Source organism: Lepisosteus oculatus, chromosome 5 (genome assembly GCF_040954835.1).
Source record: "Lepisosteus oculatus isolate fLepOcu1 chromosome 5, fLepOcu1.hap2, whole genome shotgun sequence".
NCBI classification, from domain to species: domain Eukaryota; kingdom Metazoa; phylum Chordata; class Actinopteri; order Semionotiformes; family Lepisosteidae; genus Lepisosteus; species Lepisosteus oculatus.
Genome location: NC_090700.1, coordinates 57,521,206 through 57,543,240, shown reverse-complemented (window position 1 = coordinate 57,543,240; position 22,035 = coordinate 57,521,206). Strand labels below are relative to the sequence as shown.

Below are 22,035 nucleotides of genomic sequence, written 5' to 3'. Positions count from 1 at the left end.
AGAACAAGTAAAATATTTAACATAATTATTTTTAATTTCCTTTGCAGCTTCTACAGTGTTTCCCGGTTTAATAATTTGAGAAATTGACCTGTCTACCACCTACAGTATATCTGGATCTAGATCCGTTAAAACTGCACTCCTGTTATCTTTGGGCACAGCTGTGGAGGAGATAAAATAATGTACCACTAGGCGGCAGTAAAGAAATAAAACGGAATAAAAATGGAATTGTTCACTTCCGATTGATGGTGAGTTCAGGGGTCAACATTGTTCCCTGGGGTTGTTTTAGACACTCGGAAGTGGAAGATGGATGCAAGTGGTGAATTTTCTATTTCAGCTCCAGAAAGTAAAGCTGGATATATACTTAGTAATGTGGCCGAGGTGGTGGAGAGGATTTTGACATTTGTACCGACCAAGTCACTTCTCCGTACCGCTTGGTAAGTTCAGATTCTCGTTTGCAGGACTTATTAACAGTCCCTGTAGACTTCCACTCAATGTTTTCTGCAGAACACGGAGCCTTGAGACAGCACATCGGCGATCTTGAGTTTTATTCATGAACCCGGCTATTTTTTTTAATCGAAAGATGTATGCATAAAGGAGATCAGAGAAAAGCTGCGTCTTGTGCTCTCTAAAGATGTAATGACTTAATTGTATTCAGAATCTCTTGTCTTGTTCATATCCTGTACTCGATCACGCTTGGGTTTTTGACTGCAGAGCCCTTTATATATGTAGTATGTTTGAGAGTTTCTTTGTATTTGTTTTTTTCGACATTTAAACGCAAAATACCAAGACGTCTTGCTTGTGAAAATGGGCATGTGATATATGTGATCTGGCACCGCAGGAAGTCTGCGGTTTCACTTACTTGCTGAAACATTGTAATCTGGTATTTTTGTATCTGCTTGGTACGCATTGATTAGCAGTACAGCGCATTGTCTTTACAAGCAAGCAAAAGGTTTGAAAAGACGTGATGTCTCATGCCTTTTAAGGAAAATCTGGTATTATAGATAAAAATTCCTGATGTACTCCAGCAATTGCATAATTCACCTTGAAAGTGAGCTGTTTTTACTCCCTTTCCTTGGTAACTGTAATCCTGAGGACAGTTGTCTCCTGTGATAGCTGTTTAACAGTAGAAAGCCGACCTATTTAGTGAGCATGATATTTTCACTACATCTTCCACCTTTGCTGCTTGAAAAGCACAAACAGGATTTCTCTTTAAATCCTTCAAAATCAAAAATGCTCTGGTAAACCAAATGCCTTTTGTTGTTGTTGCTGTGTTATAGAAGGACTTCTTTTGATATTTATTGTTTTGCCTTTGTGCTGCTGTCGGCTGTCCCGGTAGCGTCTGCAGACTCTGGAGGGACTGTGCCCGCAGGGTGCTGAGGACACAGCAGAAGATGACCTGGGTGTCCGGTACTGGCTCCTCCAGCTCGGATGGACATGTCTTGTTCAGGACTCTGGCAGAACAAGTAGAGGTAAGGGGACACTCCTCTGTGAGTGATCTCCCTGGCTAGCTCTGTTTTCGCAGTCACCTCCGTCCTGCACTCTTTTTTATGAACTATTTCATAAACTATTTCCCATATTAGATCACATTAACGTATAATGTCGAAGCAGGTGTTTGCAAGCAGTGTAGATTGGAAAGCAATTGCTTTGAGCTTTAAAGTCCTTTATCTGGGTTTCAGTAAAGGAATATAAATGTGCTGTTTTGCAGAATGTGTACTTGCTCCCCCGGACAGTCCTCCTGATGGCAGACAGCGACACCTTGAACAGACCTGATGGCACCTACAAGCAGAAGAAAGGTAACAGACTGGCTCATGAGGAGTCCTGCTCTGCAAGTATAATTTAAAAGTCTTGGTTTCCCGAAGGTGCTTTGATGTGAGGTTTATAATTTTTAATTAATAATTGCTTACACATCTATAGCACTTTTTTGGACACTCCACTTAAAGCGCTGTACAGGTAATGGGGATCCCCTCCACCCTCACCAGTGTGCAGCTCCACCTGGATGATGTGACAGCAGCCATAGTGCACCAGTACTCTCCCCACACACCAGCTCTCAGTGGGGAGGAGAGCAGAGTGATGAAGCCACTTCATAGATGGGGATTATTAGGAGGCCATGATTGGTGAGGGCCAATGGGAAGTTTTTTAATGACCACAGAGAGTCGGGACCTCGGTTTTACTTCTCATCTGAAGGACGGCGCCTTTTTACAGTATAGTGTCCCTGTCACTAACCTGGGGCATTAGGACCCACACAGACCTCAGGGTGAGCACACCCTACACTCCCCATTAACACCTCTTCCAGCAGCAACCTTGGTTTTTCCCAGGAGGTCTCCTATCCAGGTACTGCCCAGGCTCACACCTGCTGAGCTTCAGTGGGCTGCCAGTCGTGAGTTGAAGGATGACATGGCTGCTGGCTGTTTGGGGTTGTCATACTATTTGAAGTGTGCTTGGCTAATGAAGTCATAGAACAAAATCTAAAATGATTTTGATGCCATTGGACTCAAAGTACGTCTCAGCCAGCAGAAGTGCTCAGTTGGAGCGCAGGTTGAGCACTGTGTGCCAGGATGGCATCATGTTTAAACCTGGTGACATGACCCGTGGAGGCATGGAGGCACACAACTGCCAGAGCAGGGCAGTGCCTGGATCCTCACGATTCCCAGTGCCTCCGCAGCTCCTGTGACCAGCTCGAGCCTGGCAGGCCTGCAGTGAGTCAATAAAAGAGCCGGCCCTCCCGGTCCTCCTGCACCAGGCCAGAAGCATGCGCCCATCAGAGGAGTGTGTCTCCAGACAGGAGGTGCTCCCCATGTGGACACAGGGTTTATTGCAAGAGAACTGCGCCTTAAAACAGGTGCTGATTCAAAAATAGGTAGGCACACAACAACAACAAAAAAAGTCAATGCAAAATTGAATTAAAAAAAAAGGACATTTTAAATACCCTTGAGCGAAATGTAAATGTAAAACAGACAATGGAGAAGTCATGGTAGATTTCTTCTGCTGTTTCACCTTAGCTGTAGTGTTGTGTGGACACAGACGTAATGTTGCATGAATAGCAGAACTCAGATTCATTAGAATATCCCACTGTTTCTGCAGGTTTAATTTTGTGGGCATACATAAATTACTCCACTGGCCGAAACTCTTTGAAAATGTGTATAATACGAAACCTAGGAATTATGTCTAATATTTCTGGTAATTAATATTGAGCGAGTCTCATTTAACATAATTTTATGTTATCAGATGATGTCTCTTAAATTTTCAATTTAAACTTTTTTTTTTTGTTTTTAGTGTATTGCGAACCGCGCTTACTCAGAGGAATGGCAGATTACTGCCATATGTGCTTGGGTTTTTATCCTAAAATTGATAAATGTCATCTTGAGGTAGTCTAAGAAATCTTTGCCACGTCCTTTTTCTAATTAGCAGATAACATATTAGGTAAGATAATGCCTGCAAAGTAAAAACTTGAAGTTGGGCTTTTTCCGCCAGCGTTTCAATGTGTGACAGATCGAAACCTTCCTCTTGGCGTTGCTCGGGAAGTTCTGCCCTTGCTGTGGAGCAAAGCTTCTCACTGTGGCCCCTCACACTTCAGGCGCCGAGTGTTCACACTGACAGCATGCACCTTCTGTGGCCATTGAAAGAATAATAAACCGCAGAGTCTGCAAGTACCACAGACAATTCTGAGGCCCAGTGATTTCTGTGCATGTTAGCAATGCTGCCATTTACTAATTAGTGTCAATGGTCAGTTTTTGTTTTAAAAGTACCTTCGTTTTTTTTTTCTTACACTAAGTGCTTTACCTTGTAAGTGAGACCAGCAGCTCATTATTTAGTAATGTAATGAGCATGAAACATTTTTATTCTCAAGTTCTGTTTCTCATGGGTCTTTTTTCCAAAAGTTTTCCAGAAGTGGAACAGAGGACATACTCTACTGCTCATCTCTTTAGTATTAAATGATTCCTTTCTCTTTTTACAACATTTCGGTAAGAGGTGTCAGGCACCCAGAGACATCACTCAGGACTCAGTCGGTGTCTGAAGACATCAGTGTCTTAATGTATTTTTACGACACTTTCATGCCACTTGGTGTTCTTCACAATTGGCAACCCAGTGTGACTTCAGTATTGTAGGAAGACTCCATCTACTTTAAAATATTTTAAGAGGCTTCAATGTATTGAATGGTATTTATTTGGACTCTTTTATTTCCTTATAGCTGATAATGCTCACTTTTATAAAGAAGACAATTTGCTTTTTTGATGTCTTGTATGGATTTGGAGATGGGGTACAGTAAGTCTGTTGTTTCTGTGAATAATGCACAGATGTGTTGGGAAAAAAAAAATACTCACTTTGATAGCTTGGGCAAGATCACGGTGCCCGGCGCAGTCCTGAGCCTTTTTGTGGGGATCTGTTTTGGAATGCGTTTGCTTAAAAACCGAGACACAAAACATGTACCTGAGACTCTTCCCCCTTCACAGCAAGGAAGATGTGCTGTGCAGGAGCAGCCGCCGAGCTCAACAAGCTGTTTCCTAAAGGATGTGATGTGCTGGGCATTGCCGCTCCAGGGATTGTGTGTAAGGACCATCATTCCAGTACCTCTCTCACATCTGCTTTTCCCTCCTGCCCTCTGGTATACGTGTTGACGTCATCATGGTAGGATTGCTTTGGCAAAGGCCCATATGTACCCACTGTGGGAGCTCCAGTAAGTCAGCCCACTGCCATTAAATCTTTTATCAGTCAGCTTAAATGTGACACATTTGAACCTCATGTGTATATGAATGTGTATCTGTTTGTCCCTCATACTCCTTTTTCTATTTTACATGTAATGGCAGTGTGTGCAGCAGGCAAATAGAGCGGTTCTGTTCATATTATTTTTAAAAAGAGATGCAAAACAATTCTAAGATATCGTGCAGTGATTTTTTTTTTGCCTTTATTCTACATTGTTACCATAATGATGAAAGAGCAGTCAAAGTTCAGGGGGCTTTATTCTCTGTTTTCTTGACAATTGTCTATTGCTCTTAGCACTGATGCCCTGAGATTGGATGATTTAAAGTTTGAAGCGAATACCTTGACAGACTGAAGTACAGGCCAGTAGGTTTTTTGTTGCTGTGGGTCCAGTTGTTTTGAAAGTGCACTGTTGGCTGTAAATTAGAGTGGTGATGAATTGGCATAGTTTCATTACAGAGTGGTAAAGTTAGGCTCCAAACATGCAAGGAAGAAAATGAATTTTTATAGTACAAGTGAAGCAGGCAGTGTGTCACCGTCTGTTGATATTGAGTTGTGCTTTTATCTTTAAATTGGGGCCATATTATTATCTTCGACCCATGGTAAAATAGTGAGGCAAAATAGTATGCCTGATCTGAAAAAGATTATCTGGTCACACAGGGAAACTTAATAAAATATTGAACAACAGTTACATCAGGTGCATCTGAAAGACTGAAAATATCAGTCTAGCGTTAGTGAAAATAATGTTTAGTTTTGAAAAGAAGAAACTTCCATAAGCAAGACCTTAAAGTTTTTTTGCATGCCATAAGTATCCAAGTCCGAATTAATTTGACTGAGCAATTAAACTAAAGATGGCAACGGGCAGCAATAAATTTCACATTTGGTTACTGAAGTAAAACTTGAGATTGATAGTTGTTTTCCCCTTTTTTAAAAACCAGCGGATTAGTGGTGTGTGAGAGGAGGCGTGAAGATGGGTAGAGAGAGACTAGATCAGAGGCGAGCAGACTGGAATTGATCCGTCTCCTTTCTCTGCCAGTGACTCCAATGGGGAGCAGCTCCAAGCACCCACAGGAACACCAAGAAGGGGAAGCTGGCTTTGCTTTATTGTTCCCCAATATGGATGGAATAAAGATACGCCCCTTCCATTTCTGCAAGCAGAGTTTCAATACAGCCACCCTTGAGGAAGCAGGTGGGGATTTATTAACTCTTGTGTGTACTTGTGTATGTATGTCAAGTCTTTTTGGTCTTTTCCAGCACGGTGTGTTTTTTTAAAATGAATTGCACCTAGTGGTAGTCGCTTAAAATGTTAAGACCCGGAGAATCAGAGGTCCACTGAACATTTGTGCCTCTTCTAAAAAGTTACTGCTGGAAGAAAATCAGAAGAGGCTTGTGGAAAGTCATGGTTTATTTGATCACTGAGAAAAATGGTGTCGGTGTGTTAAGCTTGGAAAAGCCATCTATCTCAGCAGTAATATGATCTGTGTGTCGGGTTCGTTCATGAACTGCGAAGGTGCCTGTTTCTTACTTTAAGTGACCTGCCGGCGTCGCTGTGTTCTCTTCTGATTGTCACCTCCAGTTATTATCACATTAAATGGAGTTTTAGAGTAAATGAGGGCTAAATTGATATTGCTACACATGGGGAACAGACAGCGAGCAGAGCTAGTGGAAGCTGCTGCTGTCGTGTGACTCCTGTATGAGTGGGGAGAGGGCATGTCCGCCTGATGGCAGGGAATCAGCTGTTGCATTGCTTCGTTTGACCCCAGGACTCATTAACAACCCAGACTTGCGCGTTGTTCTCCTGTTCGGTTACGAGGCCTTCAAAGCAGGAGCTGCGCGTTTCCTCAATAATGTCCTCCAGCCCCTGGCACAAGCTAACGTGCTGATTGCAGGAGGCCATGTGGAGAACGTGTTCTCCCCGCCCACAGAATGGTGAGTGGCAATTCCTGTTTTTTGGTGTGCTTCCTTATTGGTGCTTTATTTCAATACAAGTAGTCTTGTGTTAAGAAATGCGAAAGGAATAAATGTAATGACAAGCCCATAAGGGAATGTGCCAGAACAATGTTCCATTGATATGCACATTTCCTTATGAGTTTATCGTTACACTTTATGAAGTGGTTCTTTCTTAATGGAGAGAAAAAGTAACGTCTGAGTTCAAGTGTACTTTTCTTGCTGGTAATCGGCACTGTTGTGACTGACTTCTTACACGCGAGGTTTTTTGTTAACAAAAGCCCGGCTTGTGATATCCATTTACATCCCTTTTTAACCATGCGTCAAGTGTCCAAAGAAGGTTAATCCAGCACTTTGCTTCAAAACCACAGTTCAAAGGGGGAAAAATAAGGCAGCCCACGAATATAAAGCAAACGTGGGCTGCCTTATTGCAAAGCAAGGAGGGTTTGTGACCTGCAGGTCAGGTCGGAGGTAAGAGGTAGAGCCGCCATGGCCAGGACAAGAGAATATCCCTCAGGCTGCCTTGTGCTCTGACCCCTCTGTGTGCCTGTTTCCTTTCCGGAAAGCTGCAATGAAGGCTCCTATGGCGTCGTGGGCCTGGCGCTGAGCGGGCAGAAGATCCAGGGGGCATCGGTTTTGCTGGATCAGGATGTGAGCAGCGAGAAATCGGCCGAGGCCGCGGTGCAGCGCCTGAAATCGGCCAGCATCCCCGAGAGGAACACGCTGGGCTTCATGTTCGCCTGCGTGGGCCGCGGCCTCAACTACTACAGCGGCAAGCGCAACGTGGAGGCCGACGCCTTCCGCAAGGTCTTCCCCAGCATCCCGCTCTTCGGCTTCTTCGGGAACGGCGAGATCGGTTGCGACCGCATTGTGACTGAAAACTACCTGCTGACCGACACGGACAACCTGCAGCACGGCTACACCACCGTGATGACGCTTGTGCATCTGGGGTAGCTGCGGCCGGGAGCCGTCTTTCGCAGGCTGTGGAGAAGAACCTTCACGAGGCTGTGTAAAGAAACGAAAAGAGAAGTTTAATCGTTCCAGCGCAAGACGTCTAGTTGACTTGAGTGTGTTGGGTTGAGTATACTTCATACAGGATAAATACGTCAGCTCACTGATACGACTGCATGATTATTCCGTAGGTTTCATGAAGCACTTTGCCGACACATTTCGAAGAACTTAGTTTAATAATTTGATTGTGTTTCTAGACAACGGCAAATGCAAAATGTAACAAATCTGTACCATTCCAGATAGTTTTACTCTAAAAGGTTTCATAATGTACCAAACTCAAATGGATAGGGCTGTAGCAAAGGGGGAATTTCTTCCTTGGAAGGTTCAGACTTTAGAAACGCGTCTGAACAAAGCTTTGAGCCTACGTGAGCAATAATTTCTGAGGGGAATTTTGCATTGCTTTATATGATTGAAAAGGATGATAAAAATAATTAATATGAACAAGGGAGAGAGCATAGATGTTTTGTAGTACTTTGGAGGGAACAATAGGTATTTTAATTAAATAAAAACAACCTGTTATATAACCGCACATGATTTGTCTTGCTTGTGATGTACAGCTCTGGTACTCCTTTTTCCAGGAGTGGTTTTTGTGGTAAAACATTTTAGAAAATGTCGATGGAAGAGAAAGCTGATTATTCCCGCTCTTTCATGTTTTTTTTTTCTGTATTTTTAACCATATATGGTAAGAAACCAAACATCATGATGAGTAAAAGATGAAGGGAAACTCTTTTCCTTTTCACTTACCTAGATAAATTCAGAATATTTGTTAAAGACAATAAAAAATACCAAAATATACTACAACAATTTATGTAAATTGTAGATCCCAATCATTATTTTTTGCTTCCTCAGAAATGACAGTTGTCCATACCTTTTACTCTTTTGTTCGTATTTACTGCTCTTTTGCGATATTACTCTTTCAGACTGTTTTTAAAAGCTGTCCGTGCAATATGTGTGCAGTGAGAATACACTTTTTCCTTTTCTTGGTTAACGGAGGCCATCTGATTGTATGTTGGGGTTCTGCAATTGAGGTTAGGGGGTACCAGTCGTTGTGAAGGTAGGTTCATTAAGGGAGGTGCAGCCTGCGAAACAGGCTGGGGCACTTGAAGAGGATTGGCGGCAGTGTAAATGTGTTTGAATCTAAATGTGTGGGCTGATTACTTACAGGCATTTACAGCAAATCAGGCAGGCAAGTGAAATAATTTGTTAGGAAGGGCCCTTTTGCAATGTGCCACTGTGTTTCATAGGTCTTTGGGGATTTAAAACTACCTAAACATCTGCAGCTAGCAAATGAACCTTTGAAGCATTTAGCCTTTGGTTGCAGTCCTGTAAAAGAATATATTATACATACTGGAAAAGGGAACATTCCTCTGGAAAGAAATATCTCTGCGAGGGACATCGCATGGCATTAGTGGAAGACTAAGCGGTACTGAATTCCTGAAACGGCTTTGCATATTGTTGTAATTTTTTATCCGGGATTATTTTTTTCACAGTCCCGGGTTTGAGTCTGGCCTTCTTCTGTTCGGTTCCAATTCCGGGCATCTACCGAGAGGAGTCCGATATCCGAGATGATCTGGAAATCCCTGAGACCTGCTGGCCAGATTACTTGGGATTTTTAAATTGTCCCCAAGTGTGTCCCCGAGCTGGGGTGTGTCCTGGGACAGCTGTTTGGCTCTGACTCTGCACAACATCTCTATAGAAGTATTTTCTGTGTACATTTGTGCATTCTTCATATTGTAACCCTTTACAGTCGAAATATTTTTATTCAACTTTATTCATTCTCTTTGGAATGGACATTGTAAAAAAAAAACACAACAACTTGTATTTAACATCTAAAAGTAACAATTGGGTTAAGGACATGCCAACTGCTTGGGTTTTCTATAATTTGACTCTAAATTGCAAGGTTTTCAAATTCCTGATTAACTTCACTCATAGGTTTAGTACTGTAGTTTATTGAGTCCTTCATTACAACTTGCCTTTAGTCAGATCTTTCCCAAACTATCTGCTTGAAGATGAACAGCTTCTGCGAAGGGTTCTCTTTCAGGTGGAGCTTTCCTACGGAAGAGATTTTTTGGATTTGGTACAAATACTGTGTCAGATGTGTGTAGTCTAAGGTGGCAGTTTCTCTCAAAGTGAAAGAAAGATCAACATTTTCTCTAACTTGGCAGAAGATCAGTTAAGTCATGTTAGTTGTAGTAAAAATAATGAATGTGTTTTCAGTTTCAGGGAAGTGCTACTTTTATTTTGATGTATTTCTATAGACGCATTCACCATTCCTTCTAAATAAGTGTAACTGAATGGTGGTTTGAGTGTAGTTTAAACATTGAAACTCCTTTGGGTACATAGTACTTATCCCCTTCAAAATAGAATTGTAATATTTGTCCAGAAAGGACAGGACTAATTTTGATAGGAAAAGATTAAATTGTTGGAAAACCTTTTAAGCTTGCAATCTCAGAGTATGTGGAGAACTATGGTGTCTTGAGTACTTCTGTGTACACCTTGAAACACATGCAATTAACAGTTACTGTGGTGTGGTTGCATTTTAGTCAATCTGGTCTTAGTAAAGTGGATTGTAATAATTCAAGTTCTGCCTTTTGTATATTCTGAATTATTGTAATGTTCTTTTTGTGGTGGTCAATAATCCCTAATGTCTTTTTTAACATTGTGGCACTGTGTAGTTGGTTCTATGCCCGTGTTGGTTAAATAAAATGTTTGGGGTAATATCTGAGGTTGTGCATTATTCCTGTGTTTTCGCATTGCTTGGTGTGCTGCAGGTTTGCTCTGAAGTGTCGGCTTTTCATACACAGTTGAAAGACTCTTGTCTGCCTAACAAAATTTAAATTAACACACAAGGAAATAAGTAGTTGGTGCTTCAGAAAGAGTGTTTTTTTTTAAGTTGACAAGGTACTGTACCTACCTTAGTAATGAGATATGAGTGCTTTTAAAAGACAACACTACCCTTTGTTGAAAGTATTATTGTCCCACTGTGTATACTGCTGTTACTTCAGTAACAGATCCTTTTTTAAGAAAATTATTTTTAACACTAGCTGTCATCCCATCATCAGAATGAAACTCTCGTGCTGAAAGCTGATCGACTCATCTGTTGGCAACAGGCTCTGATTAGAATGAAGCAGGCTGAGGGAAGTTCCGTTTTTTTAATAGGAAAATACATTGCCATATTTTTAAAAGGATCCAGAAATACAGTAAGGAAATGGTTTAGGGCCTTTTTTTCTTTTCAGAATGAGAAATTGTTTAGAAATTGGTGGTGGTGGAGAAGCATAGTTATTCATGGTTATTCAGCTCATGTAAGAATTTTTTAAAATACTTTTTGGCAAACATACATTCAAGAAATTTGTTGGGATTTGGGGGTTTAGAATTCTGTTTGCTCTATTTTTTCTTCTGAAATTCAGTGGCTTGTGGTAAATTTTGAAATGTAAAGCAACAGAGTATGCATCTGGCCAGAAAACAGTTTGATCAGCTGTACTCTGACATTAGGGTCTGTGATTTGCTTTACTAATGCCCATATCCTTTAAGAAGACCTCAGGATTTTGAACCACAGGGTTATTGCTGGGTCTGGCCTCCAGCGCATTGGCGAGTTAGAGAGAGGTCGCTTCATTCTTCTTGGGTAAAATAGTGTGACCAAACAGATCTCCGTATTATTTTATTTCTTTCCCAGCCAGCACAGGTTCTGTGGTGTTCGGCTTGATGTACTGTAATCAATACTGATGCCCTTGTTCTGTCTATGTGTCTTTCCCTGTGACAGGCCGGTGACTGCAGTTCTTCCTGTGTCTCTGGGAACTTGATTGGGGCTTTGCACAGGCAGGGGACACGGTTGCAACCTCAACTTATATCAGTCATGCCTAGTTAGCCATGTGGCTTTCCTGTCACACAGGACAAAGAACAGAATGAATAGCTGTCTTCCCACAGGAGTGGCTGCACTCTTCACTGATCAACCCATTCAATTTGCTCTTTAAAGAGACAATACTATTACTGCTGCTAAAGCAAATATTTGCTTTGTTGGAGATTGTATTTTTGTATTAATTTTCAGAAACTAGGTATAACTCTTGAGCTTTTTTTTTGCCAAAGCAGCATGGGTGAGGTGGATAGAAGCTCTCATCAACTGACTAGTTCTTCACAATTCCATCTGAGTGTGAACTTTATATAAATCTGGGCCAGAAATTATTCTGTAATGCCAGTCGAGACATTGAACTATAACTTTAACCCTGGTCCTTGAGAGCTACATCCAGCAGGTCTTTGATCACCCTTAGCAGTATAAATCACACTTATAACATCAGTTTGTGAAGACTTGGAACACATGAGTTTTGATCAATTGAACAAGTTCATTATTTCATTTAAGTCAGGAATTGATCAATAAAAGATCACCCATAATGCCTCTTGATTTGGCTGTTTGTGAACTCAAAGGATCAGGGAACCAATAGTTTGTTTTATTTTATGCAATAATAGCTTTAATTTTGAACTTCACATTTTATGTCCTAACCATACAAAAGTAAGAGAAGGCCTGTTTGTTTGAGCAGAAACATTTTAGTTAAAAACTGAGTGACTGCTCTATGCAGTGACTGTCTTTCAGGACATCTGCAGTGCAATCATAAGAACATATTGTAAATAATACAGATGGTCAAATTAAAATGTATTAGCAAAACACAATAAGTCTAATATCATTCAATGTCAAACAGTCCTAACAACTATCACTTAAATGAGAAACAAAAGCAGTGTCCTATTTTAAAAATAATGTGTTTTAACTAATAACAAATTTCTTTTTAGTCATGTGATGTTCATATTACATAAAAGTAGGATTCATCCATGGATTAATGGATGATAATGGAAAATTTGATAAAATGTTTAGTGATATTTTATATACAGTCTCAAAGGGAAACTCGCAAAAAGTAAAGGCTTTGTCATGTCATCTTCATTTCTTTTTCACAGATTCACTTACAGCTCAAGCCTCATAGTCAAAACACTGAGATATTTCAGGTACCTTGAATGCAGAAATACAACTAAACTGATACACTGTTTTTCAGCTGCCTTGTCTGCCATTACTGGAGAAGCAACAAGTTCATCATTTCCCTTTTAACTTAAGTATGAAACATTCAGTTTTCCTTATGCTGTGCTGTGTTACAGTACGTACTGTATGTTATATATATATGAAGTTAAATCTAATTCCACATGCAGGTGACAGTCCCAAAATTTTAATAGTTTGCCATGGTTAATACCACCATTTCCAAATTTGTTTCATGTAATTTTACTTTAAAGGAAAGGATTTCCAGTACAGTGAACACAATCCTATCAACAGCTATTGCCAAGTCATTTTTAATATCACTGCCTGAAAACTTTTTAAAAATACCTTTAGGCATAGTTGCAGGGCAACTATGGTGCTGCAGGTAGCTCATAAAATAGCAATTGAATTTTAAAATGAGAGGTTTACTGTTTTTTCTCTTTTTTTTCCTGTAACCCAGCAATGAACAGGTTTTACTGTGGTTGCTCTAGAAAGAAGTCGGCAAATGAGAAACTGCTGAGTCTCTCATGATGGGAAGATAAGGAATCAGAACCAGCACTTTCTTGGAACACATTCTGTTCCATCAGATATTGATCAGTATTGTTAAGGTTAGAACAGAGGCACTTCTTTAGACAGAGCAGAAAGGGTCAGCTACCCCAGCCATGTTGTGGATGACAATCCCCTGGCTTCTTTCAAAAAGAGATCCTTAGATCAATTAGCTACTAAGTACCAAACACAAGAGGCTAGATGGACTGAGTGCCTTCTTCGGGTTTGTAACTTTTCTTATTTCAGTTCCCGGCTGATGGTTCCTTTGCAGTATTTTGCCGTTTGGATGAGATAATTGTCAGAACTCAAGCTGATGTGACTGGGATTTCATGAAGTCCTTGAATACGTATCCAGGGATTTCGGGAAGGCCCTAAATATTTCAATAAATATGCAAAATCCATTATTAAAAATTTAGCTCTTGAATTCATGTTCTTACAGTAACATAAAAAATAGAGATGATACAAGACTGATCTCTTCCTGTGTGTAGATGAGTTTTGTCAAAAGATGAATAATTAACAGAATTTCAGACATGGCTTCAGCTTTATTTTACAAATTAAACATATAAATAGTACTAAAAATGTATAAATAGATTTTTCAATGGGTGTGAAACAGTGACATACCTAAGTTACTTTTTAGAAGACTTAAATAGCTGCTGTCTGTGTGTTTTTTATGTACTTTTGAACACTAGAATATTATACATTTTTTATTGCCTTTACAAAGGAGGGCAGTTTTATGATTAAAAGTCTATTTTACACAAATTCACAATAATGTAATTGCTGAAGGCAACAAAATAGAGTCAGCAAAATAGCGATAAACAGAGCTTAGTCTCAAAGGGTGTACTTTGCAGTCTGAGCCCAGACACTGACTCCCTGCTGGGAAAACAGGGATCCACTGTAGTTATTCCCTGACCTCGGTAAGGTGTTAGTGTTTCATAGCGATCTCCATCAGTGAAGAGATGGGAATACCCACGTGCATTGCTCTACAGTAGCGTGGTCTTGTTTTAAAAATGTAAAGAAATAATTTAACGTCTCCTGCGATTCCCAGATTTCATGTTCACACTCTGTTGGCGTTTATCAGTCCATCACTCCTTGCGGTCCTGCTTTCTTCTTTCCTTCTGCGGATTCTGAAAGACACCCAATGATACCTCTGGATCCGAAATTCACTGGTCCTGGTCACCCTGACGGTTTGACCAATCTAACACCAGCGGCCAGTGAAAAATTAGACCGAAGGAATTTGGATCCAAATTAATGTCATTTATATAGCACTTTCCAGTCCAAATGTTTGGCACAGCTTTTTCTTGTTGGCAGTTTAAAACATTATTCATTTGGAGGATTTTGAAGAACCTGGTTTTAAAACCTTATCTTTGAATGTTTCTTGAGAGATTTGCTGACCTGCTGTTTCAGGTCATGGATCATTGTTAATTCAAACCTGTACCTTATGTTTTCTTTATTATTTTGTTCAATAAAACATTAATGGGCTTTGTCCCATATGTTTGCCATGCCCTCCTGGTTATAAGCAGGGAGGCCTTATCGTAACGTAAAAGAAACTGTGATCTCAGAAGGTTGGAGGGTCTTACCAGTCAACTGTTGCACTTTTCTTCTATGTAAGAAAATTAAATTTAGAGTCTAATTTCAACTCCAGTTCTACACATTGAATTGTAGTATTTCATAAGAGTTCATATACCACCAGAGCCGCCTTTTTTAATTAACCTAGCAATAATAGTTTAGGAACTCCTCTGCCCGTCACTGCTGACACCTGGAGAATAATTGTCCATAATTACGCTGATTCCCCCTTCTCACTGAACTGCAGGCAGCTGGTCGATTTTGTGCTGACTGCTTCCGATATTTTGTGAAAGCTTGCTAAAAATGCCCTTTTTGTGTCTTGTAGGTGAGTGGGTTTTTATTCTGTACAGTGGAGATATTATCTATCTCAAGGTTTCATTACGTTTTCAAAAGCAGTGAGCTGAATGATAAATGTCAGACTAAACCGCAGGTGCTGAAAGACTCCCAGTTTTGTTTAAAAGTACATTCCTGTGGCCTTTTATGTACACTGTTCTGTCAGGCTTCAGGAGTTCATTTTGTATTAATTTATGACATATAGGATACATCTAATTAACAATTGCAGGTTGAGTTAGAAAAACAATACATTTTTATTAGTATCTTCAGTCTGTTTGAGGTATGTAAGCAATACTATTTTTATTTTGTTAATTGGTCAATTTGGACCTAGAAAAATTCAAAAGTTCAGTTCATTTTAAGCTGTTCAACACATGTGAAAGAAAATGGGTTGGAATATGTTTACAATACTACATTATTTTATCTGTAACAGATCTACACCGATCTGTGCCCCAGCTTGGCAGTCTGTTTAATAGGATATACTGTTTGGTGATGTTTGCTCCATTCTCATGTCAGTGGATCTTTAATGGTCTGTATTATTAAACTCAGATAATTTAATATATACACACCTCAAGTCAGCAGCTTTCTTTTCTTGAAGTTAAGAGTATCAAACTGTGTAATTGTGTTCTGACTAAACGATCTTTTCTATCAGCTTGCATCTACTAGTGGAAACTGAAAAGCAAACTTCCAGAAAAATGTGAAGTAAATACACTACTTTTATGAGACCACCTCGCTTACCATGCCTAAAATACATTTTGCACCAAAGGCAAGCTTGATTAATGATAGCTTTCCAAGAAGAAGCCCAGATACCAGCCAAAAACATTGCGCAGTCAAAGTTAAGATGCTAACAGTATAGTTGCCCATAAAGTATAACTGTCCATCAAAAGGTTTGCAGTGGTGAGAAAAGAGGTGGCATCAATTAAAGTGAGGAAGCAGGCTTTTACTTACTTCCAAGAGCAGTAGATCACGGCAGCGAGAGCCACAAGAATGAGGAGCAGAAGAATGACCACAGCTGCTAGCATCCCTTTCTCACTGGCATTGATGGAGCTGCTCGGCAGCTGGAACTGTTCACATCTGCTGCCTTTGTAGTTTTCCTGGCAGCTGTTAGCGAAGATGGGATTTAGATACCGCACACCCAAGTAAAGAATCATTCCCAGATAAGGAAAATGATTCTTACTCATTGAACAAAAAGAGGTTTAACGGGCTCTAACCTGCAGACTTTGAAGCTGTAATGAGAAGTACCACAGATACATTCATTTATTACTTTCTATCAATGTACAGTATTAAAAACCACGTCATCTGAACCACCACCCCTTTTTGTGTTCAATTTTATTTGTTGGGCCTTTTCGAATCATTACAAAGGATGAATGGAAAAATAGCCCAAAGAGCTACGCTGACTTGGAGGGCTTCCATGTTAAAACTGACCCCTCCATGGTGGGGGTCATGTTGTCACTCTCTAGCAAGTATTTGTTTTTCAAAAAAAGTGTCCAAACCAGAACTAAAAACCCAACTAATAAGATGAGACAGATGGCTTCGTCTTTTCTTTTAATTGACTGTGTTCTAAAGCCTCTTACACTGCTTCTTGAGTGATTCCTGCACTCAGACACTGGCTCAATAATGCGTGCCCTCCTGGTCCTTATTATTATTGCTATTCTCATTCCCCAAAGTTTTTGTGTCTTTCTTACGATTCTGGAAATTGAAAGGAAGCATGAATAAGGCTTTTGCATGTGATAAAAAGGAAGGCACCTCAGTTTGATCTGAGGGCTAATTGTGTTAGATGCAGTTTTTTTTTTTTGCAAAGCAGCAATTTGCCACGTTTAAAAGATGAAGCATAAAATTGTTTGATTGTAATTTTCTGAATAACGCAAAACGTGAGTGTTAAAATTCAAATATAAGTGATTTGGTACCATCCTCCTCAACTATGTGGTGCTATCAGATAAAAAAGAGGCATGGATTTGGAAATGAGAGGACGATGAATTAGCTATTCTTTTGCAAACGTTTAGTGTAGAAGATTAGAAACATCAGCATTCATCAGCTGTGGGACAAAGCATTCAGAGGGCATGGCAGAAGCAGAATTTCTAATGATAGCAATTGTCTAATAACACAAGCTAATACAATGCACATTATTTATATGAGCCATTGCGCAAGTAGCATATCAAACATAGTTTTCAGTGTAAGCGCATAGCTTATTGAAAATTGTGACTTACACACAAGATGGGGTAGAAATAGAGAGGATCCTGTAACATAGTCCTCCATTAAAGCAGTAGGATGCTTCAGATTCCTCACATGGCTCTCCATGCTCTGCAGAGTACAGTGAAGTTTTATATAGTATTTATACCCATCAGTAAGAAGAAGCCTGGCCTTCTGTATAGTGTCCCGTGAAAATACAGTCTTTCTTCCCTCTATACGCCAGCTGGGATAGGAAATTCAAAGATACCGGGGGTGTGGCAAGGGATCCATCCTGCCAGGACTGTGCAAGGGCAGAATCAGGCCACACAGGGACGTATAAAGACAGTCAATCAGTACTTTCGTTGTTTTTTAAAATATATGGGGCATATATTGGAAATGAGAAATTTCTTTAGTTCTTTCCATTTAAAAAATTGATCCCTGTAGGGAGGGGTTCTTGAACTCCCTAAAGGAGTTTTGGGAGTAATTTGTATGCAGTTCTCATCACAGGGAACCTCTTCTTTGCCCCAGTATTGGAACTGACCAGAACGCAACGCAGGCAGTTCTTCATTGTTCTGGTCATTAACAAAAATAAAAAGTCAGCTGCTGTATGCTGATTTAACATCTAAACAACACCAGAAACAATTCCAGCTACATGCACAGTGTTTTTAAAGAACCAATCTCTTGTTCAATCCCTTTTACACTGCCCATTCCTTCAGGTACTGTATGTTTACCTTTAATCTCATGACACGTTTTAGAGTAGTGCCAAGGGACAAGTAACAGCGTCTGTCCACCAGCACAGGGAAAGTCTTGCCTTCAGTTTTACAACATTACATTATTGTAAAATTATTAAGGCCATAAGGAACCATGATTTTTACCTGCTGTCATCATGTGTCCAGATTCTGTTGTTCTGGTTTATATGTTGTTTCAGAAGATGAAATTCTGAGTAATAATTGGTTTCCCTCCTGAAAAATAAGCATAAACATTTCAAATGAGTGGTGCCAAAAGGTACTGTAAGTGTCATGTTTTGTTTTTGTTTTGAAAAACATGTCCATGTTTTGAAAGGACTGTGTTCTTTCAATTTTGTTTTCTGGTTTCACTTTGGAAATGTAGTTTTTTTGTAATATTATTTCCGGATAATAATATGATGATGTACGGTATTTTAGTGGGGAATATGTACAAACTTCAAATGTAAACTTGCCTTAATATCTGATTCCCTTAATCACCCTACAGAACATGCACTAATTATCATTCATTTATAGAATGTTTCTAAGTCTTACTAGATGCTTAGAAACTGCTGCAATTAAAGTGGTTCATGTTTTTCAATATCTAATAATACTCCATAGTACTAATTAGGTTGATAGAAGGAGTCTTATCCCAGGGTGAATGGCAAGTTCTAGTTTCATGATTCTGATTGCCCATGGAGTGTACAGGACTTTGACCTTTTGTTATTAGAGGGTGTTTGTGTTCCTTCAGAATAATATAGCCAAGCAGAAACCTAAGGCTTATCTTCAGGTCTGACAAAAACAAACACATACACTCCTTTGTGAATAGGCATTTCCCTACTTTAATATTAAATTCTCATTTTACACAGACATTGTATTTCAGGTAATCCACATGCGAGCTGTAATATAACCTCATGAGACATCAGATGCCAAAAGACACCTGATTGTTTCATGACTTCTAAATAGCTCAAGACTGCATTCTGATCTTGTCAGATCTCGTGTGTTAAAGCAGGCTGGCCCTGATCGGTACCCAGATGGGAGACCTCTAAGCACAACCTGGATTCTGGTGTAAGAGGTGCTTGTGGACCAGTAGCTGGAGCTCTTCCCTCTGAACCTGAATTTACAAACTGGTGCTGTGTGATGTGAGGTGGTGTTCCTTGGGCAAGGTATCACACCAAGCTCCTGACTTCATTAAGGTTTGCAAAATCCAGTAACTTGCTTGTGAGAACTGGTGTATTAAACCCACTGTCCTGGCTAACTTGGGCTTGCATAATGTGGCCTTTCTGTTATCCTCCCTTATATTTCAGCTGATGAGGTCATTTCTCACGTCCCTGCCCAGCCCTCAGTGGTTTGAGTCTGCAGGTAGGTACATCATGGCCGTTGGTGCACTTCACTGGTCAATGAACAGGGTCCCTTCCTACATGTAAAACATTCTGGGATCCTTTGAAATGAAAATGAGCAGTAGGAATGCATTCGATTATTGTTTTTACTGAATATGGTTATAGAAGTCTTTTAAGCGTTCCATTCAATTTAATTCATTCTGCACTCCAGATTTTCTGTTACAGTGTAAACTAAGATGTATGGTGTAATATAAGCCAGGCAGTGACCTTCTCTCTCACGTCTCTGCTGTATAGAGTGAGTTAGTGCATATATATTGAAGTGAAACTGTATTGCATCATGTTGGCACCATCAGATAAGCTTCCAGATAAATCAGCGTTAACTTGTTCCTTCGAAATGACAGGACGTGCTGTAGCACAGCGAGCAGCACGTAACAAATACAGTATTATAAAAACAACGTAAATAGCCTGAACACTCTGTAGAAGACAGACTGAGAAAACGGCGTTTAAAGGGTTTTTATAACGAAAATGTTTAGTTGTGAGAAAAGTAGTTTACGCATCAATAGAAAATTAATTGTTACATCGACTGCGGTTGTAGGAGCACTCTAACCTGAGAGATTAGAAGATCATATCAGTGAAGAGTTTCGCTATCACCTTTTATTGGCTAAATCTCAATTCTTTACTTACAAGGAGATACACGGTGCTGATAGAGATGTCAATGCGCCACACTGGTCCAATTAATATGGGCAGCGTGGCGCTTGAGCTTTTCAGACAGGTTGTGACAAAAGAACAAGGCGAATCGTTCAGCTTTTACGTTAACGCTACAGATAAATGAACTGGCTTCATTTCTGGTTTTCCCGCATAGTTCAAAGATGGTAACCAATGTCCTGATGTCAATGCTTTCTGGGAATTACGATTATGCTTTTAAAGAACGCGACCGTCTTGTGAATTCATTTGACAAATAAGTCTTCTGCATTTTTTTAATTCTTAGAACCGACACTTTTACTGTCCTTTACTTTAGCTGATTATGCCATCCTATAAAACGTCCTTTTTATTATTTTAAAATGATCAAATACATCTGTAATAAATTAATTTGTGAAGTACTTACTGTATTTTTGGAAAAAGAGAAATGGTCCTACCAAATGTCTGACATTTAAATCTGTAATTACCCGGTAGTGTTAATTGATTAACACAAGGTGCTTTTAAAATAGCTGTCATGCAGTAATGTAAAAACATTTCTAAAAAACAGTAAACAGAAAATTCAGTACTTACTGATAGTTTTTGACTTAATTCCAAGTAAGGTCTAGCACACTTGTCAAAATGTATCAGCCCGACTGCTTTCAAAAGTCCAGGCAATCCTAGTTACATTTTGGTATGACGTCACGCAAGGCGTGGGTATATCACCTAAGGCTTAAAAATGTAAAGATTGCCGTTTGTCCACATCGCAAATGGGGAAATATGTTCCAATACATAAGCTCACAAGTAACGTGGGTTCAAGAAACATGAACGTACGTACAGTGGAAACAAAAACGTTTTTCATGCTATTAATTACACACACCTTCCTTAATCACAGTGTCATCAAATGGTTTTCTTTTCATGGTGGCACACAGGAATTTACTGTAATACATTCTCTAAGTGCATTTTCAGATATTTGCAAAAGAAAAGGCAGGTGACATCACGATAACTCAGATTCTCGGAAGTAACGGATAACAAACAGACTCTCCTCCAGTGCTGGGAAGAAAACAGAGACCTGACTGAAGATAAACATTTTCTGTTTTTCTGGTTATTATTGGCTTTTGCTTGCAGGTTTCTTCTGGTAAAATTAGTCAAATCTTCCAGTAACATTGAAAATCATCACTAAAACAGATAGGACTTGATTTTAAATCTCCACCTTGATGCCTCTGAGACAATGCTTACTGCAACCGTTATGGTTATACAGGTATGTATGGTACGTCATCATTTCTCTTATTTAGACGTTTTCTCTGGGGCATCCTGGCCTGCGTTCACCACTCTGCAGTTCATAAACCATGGTACAGGGATATATAGCTTTCAGAAACGTGGTAGCACACTCTGTGAGAACGTACGCAAAGGCAACACCTTGCAAAATGTAATCCAATCATAATTTCTGTGAACATCTTTAAAACAACTTACTGATTTGATTTCAAAATCACACCTGTACAGCACATCACCCGCAACCGCAAACTTTAGGTGCTCCCTCTGACTCAAAGACCCCAAAATCAATTCTGGTATCGATGCTAAGTGTAGTGCACGGAAGTGATAGCTCTGGTATAGGAACTCCCCGCCGTCCCATTGCGAAACCTCAATAAAAACAGGCCGGAACAGGATGCGTGGATGGCGGGAGAACCCGTTGTTTCTATTTCACTTGAGGCACGTCTCTTGGCGGAAGATGACGGGGCAGTTAAAAGAAGATGGAATTTCAGAAACGTAATGAAATGCATACCACAGGTTTGTGAGAAGCATTGTTCTTGACGGGCGGAAGGCACTGTTTTTGCTGAAGTGAAGTTTCAAGATTGTTAGAAGACAGTAGAACATTGGGAGTATCCACATTTGAGTATGTTTCCCAAAAGTTGTGTAAGGGGACAGCCCCAGGAATGCCCATCCGTACCTGTGCTACCCCAGCCCATGCCCATGACTGAAAGTTCACTTTTTTTCCCTTCATAATATTGCCGTCATGTTTTGGT

At 39.9% G+C, this 22,035-nt stretch overlaps 2 protein-coding genes across 3 annotated transcripts; one reads left to right on the top strand and one right to left on the bottom strand.

Moving 5' to 3' along the window:
* The first annotated feature begins 223 nt into the window (after nucleotides 1–223).
* Nucleotides 224–10,374, top strand: fbxo22 (F-box protein 22). 2 transcript variants are annotated; one of them, XM_006629037.3, is made up of 7 exons: nucleotides 224–434; nucleotides 1,337–1,469; nucleotides 1,706–1,793; nucleotides 4,452–4,547; nucleotides 5,735–5,887; nucleotides 6,462–6,627; nucleotides 7,212–10,374. In XM_006629037.3, exons 1-7 carry the CDS (start codon nucleotides 304–306, stop codon nucleotides 7,597–7,599), a joined length of 1,155 nt encoding a protein of 384 aa, XP_006629100.1. In that variant the 5' UTR covers nucleotides 224–303; the 3' UTR covers nucleotides 7,600–10,374. The 2 variants fall into 2 exon arrangements, with proteins under 2 accessions (XP_006629100.1, XP_015199223.1); XM_015343737.2 differs by having other exon boundaries at nucleotides 348–434; nucleotides 1,346–1,469.
* A 1,739-nt stretch (nucleotides 10,375–12,113) lies between these two features.
* Nucleotides 12,114–20,690, bottom strand: LOC138239246 (pro-neuregulin-4, membrane-bound isoform). The gene is made up of 5 exons (XM_069190707.1): nucleotides 20,606–20,690; nucleotides 18,150–18,236; nucleotides 17,313–17,406; nucleotides 16,054–16,206; nucleotides 12,114–14,336 (listed from the first exon to the last, which is right to left on the bottom strand). Exons 2-5 carry the CDS (start codon nucleotides 18,160–18,162, stop codon nucleotides 14,267–14,269), a joined length of 330 nt encoding a protein of 109 aa, XP_069046808.1. The 5' UTR covers nucleotides 18,163–18,236; nucleotides 20,606–20,690; the 3' UTR covers nucleotides 12,114–14,266.
* Nucleotides 20,691–22,035: the final 1,345 nt, after the last annotated feature.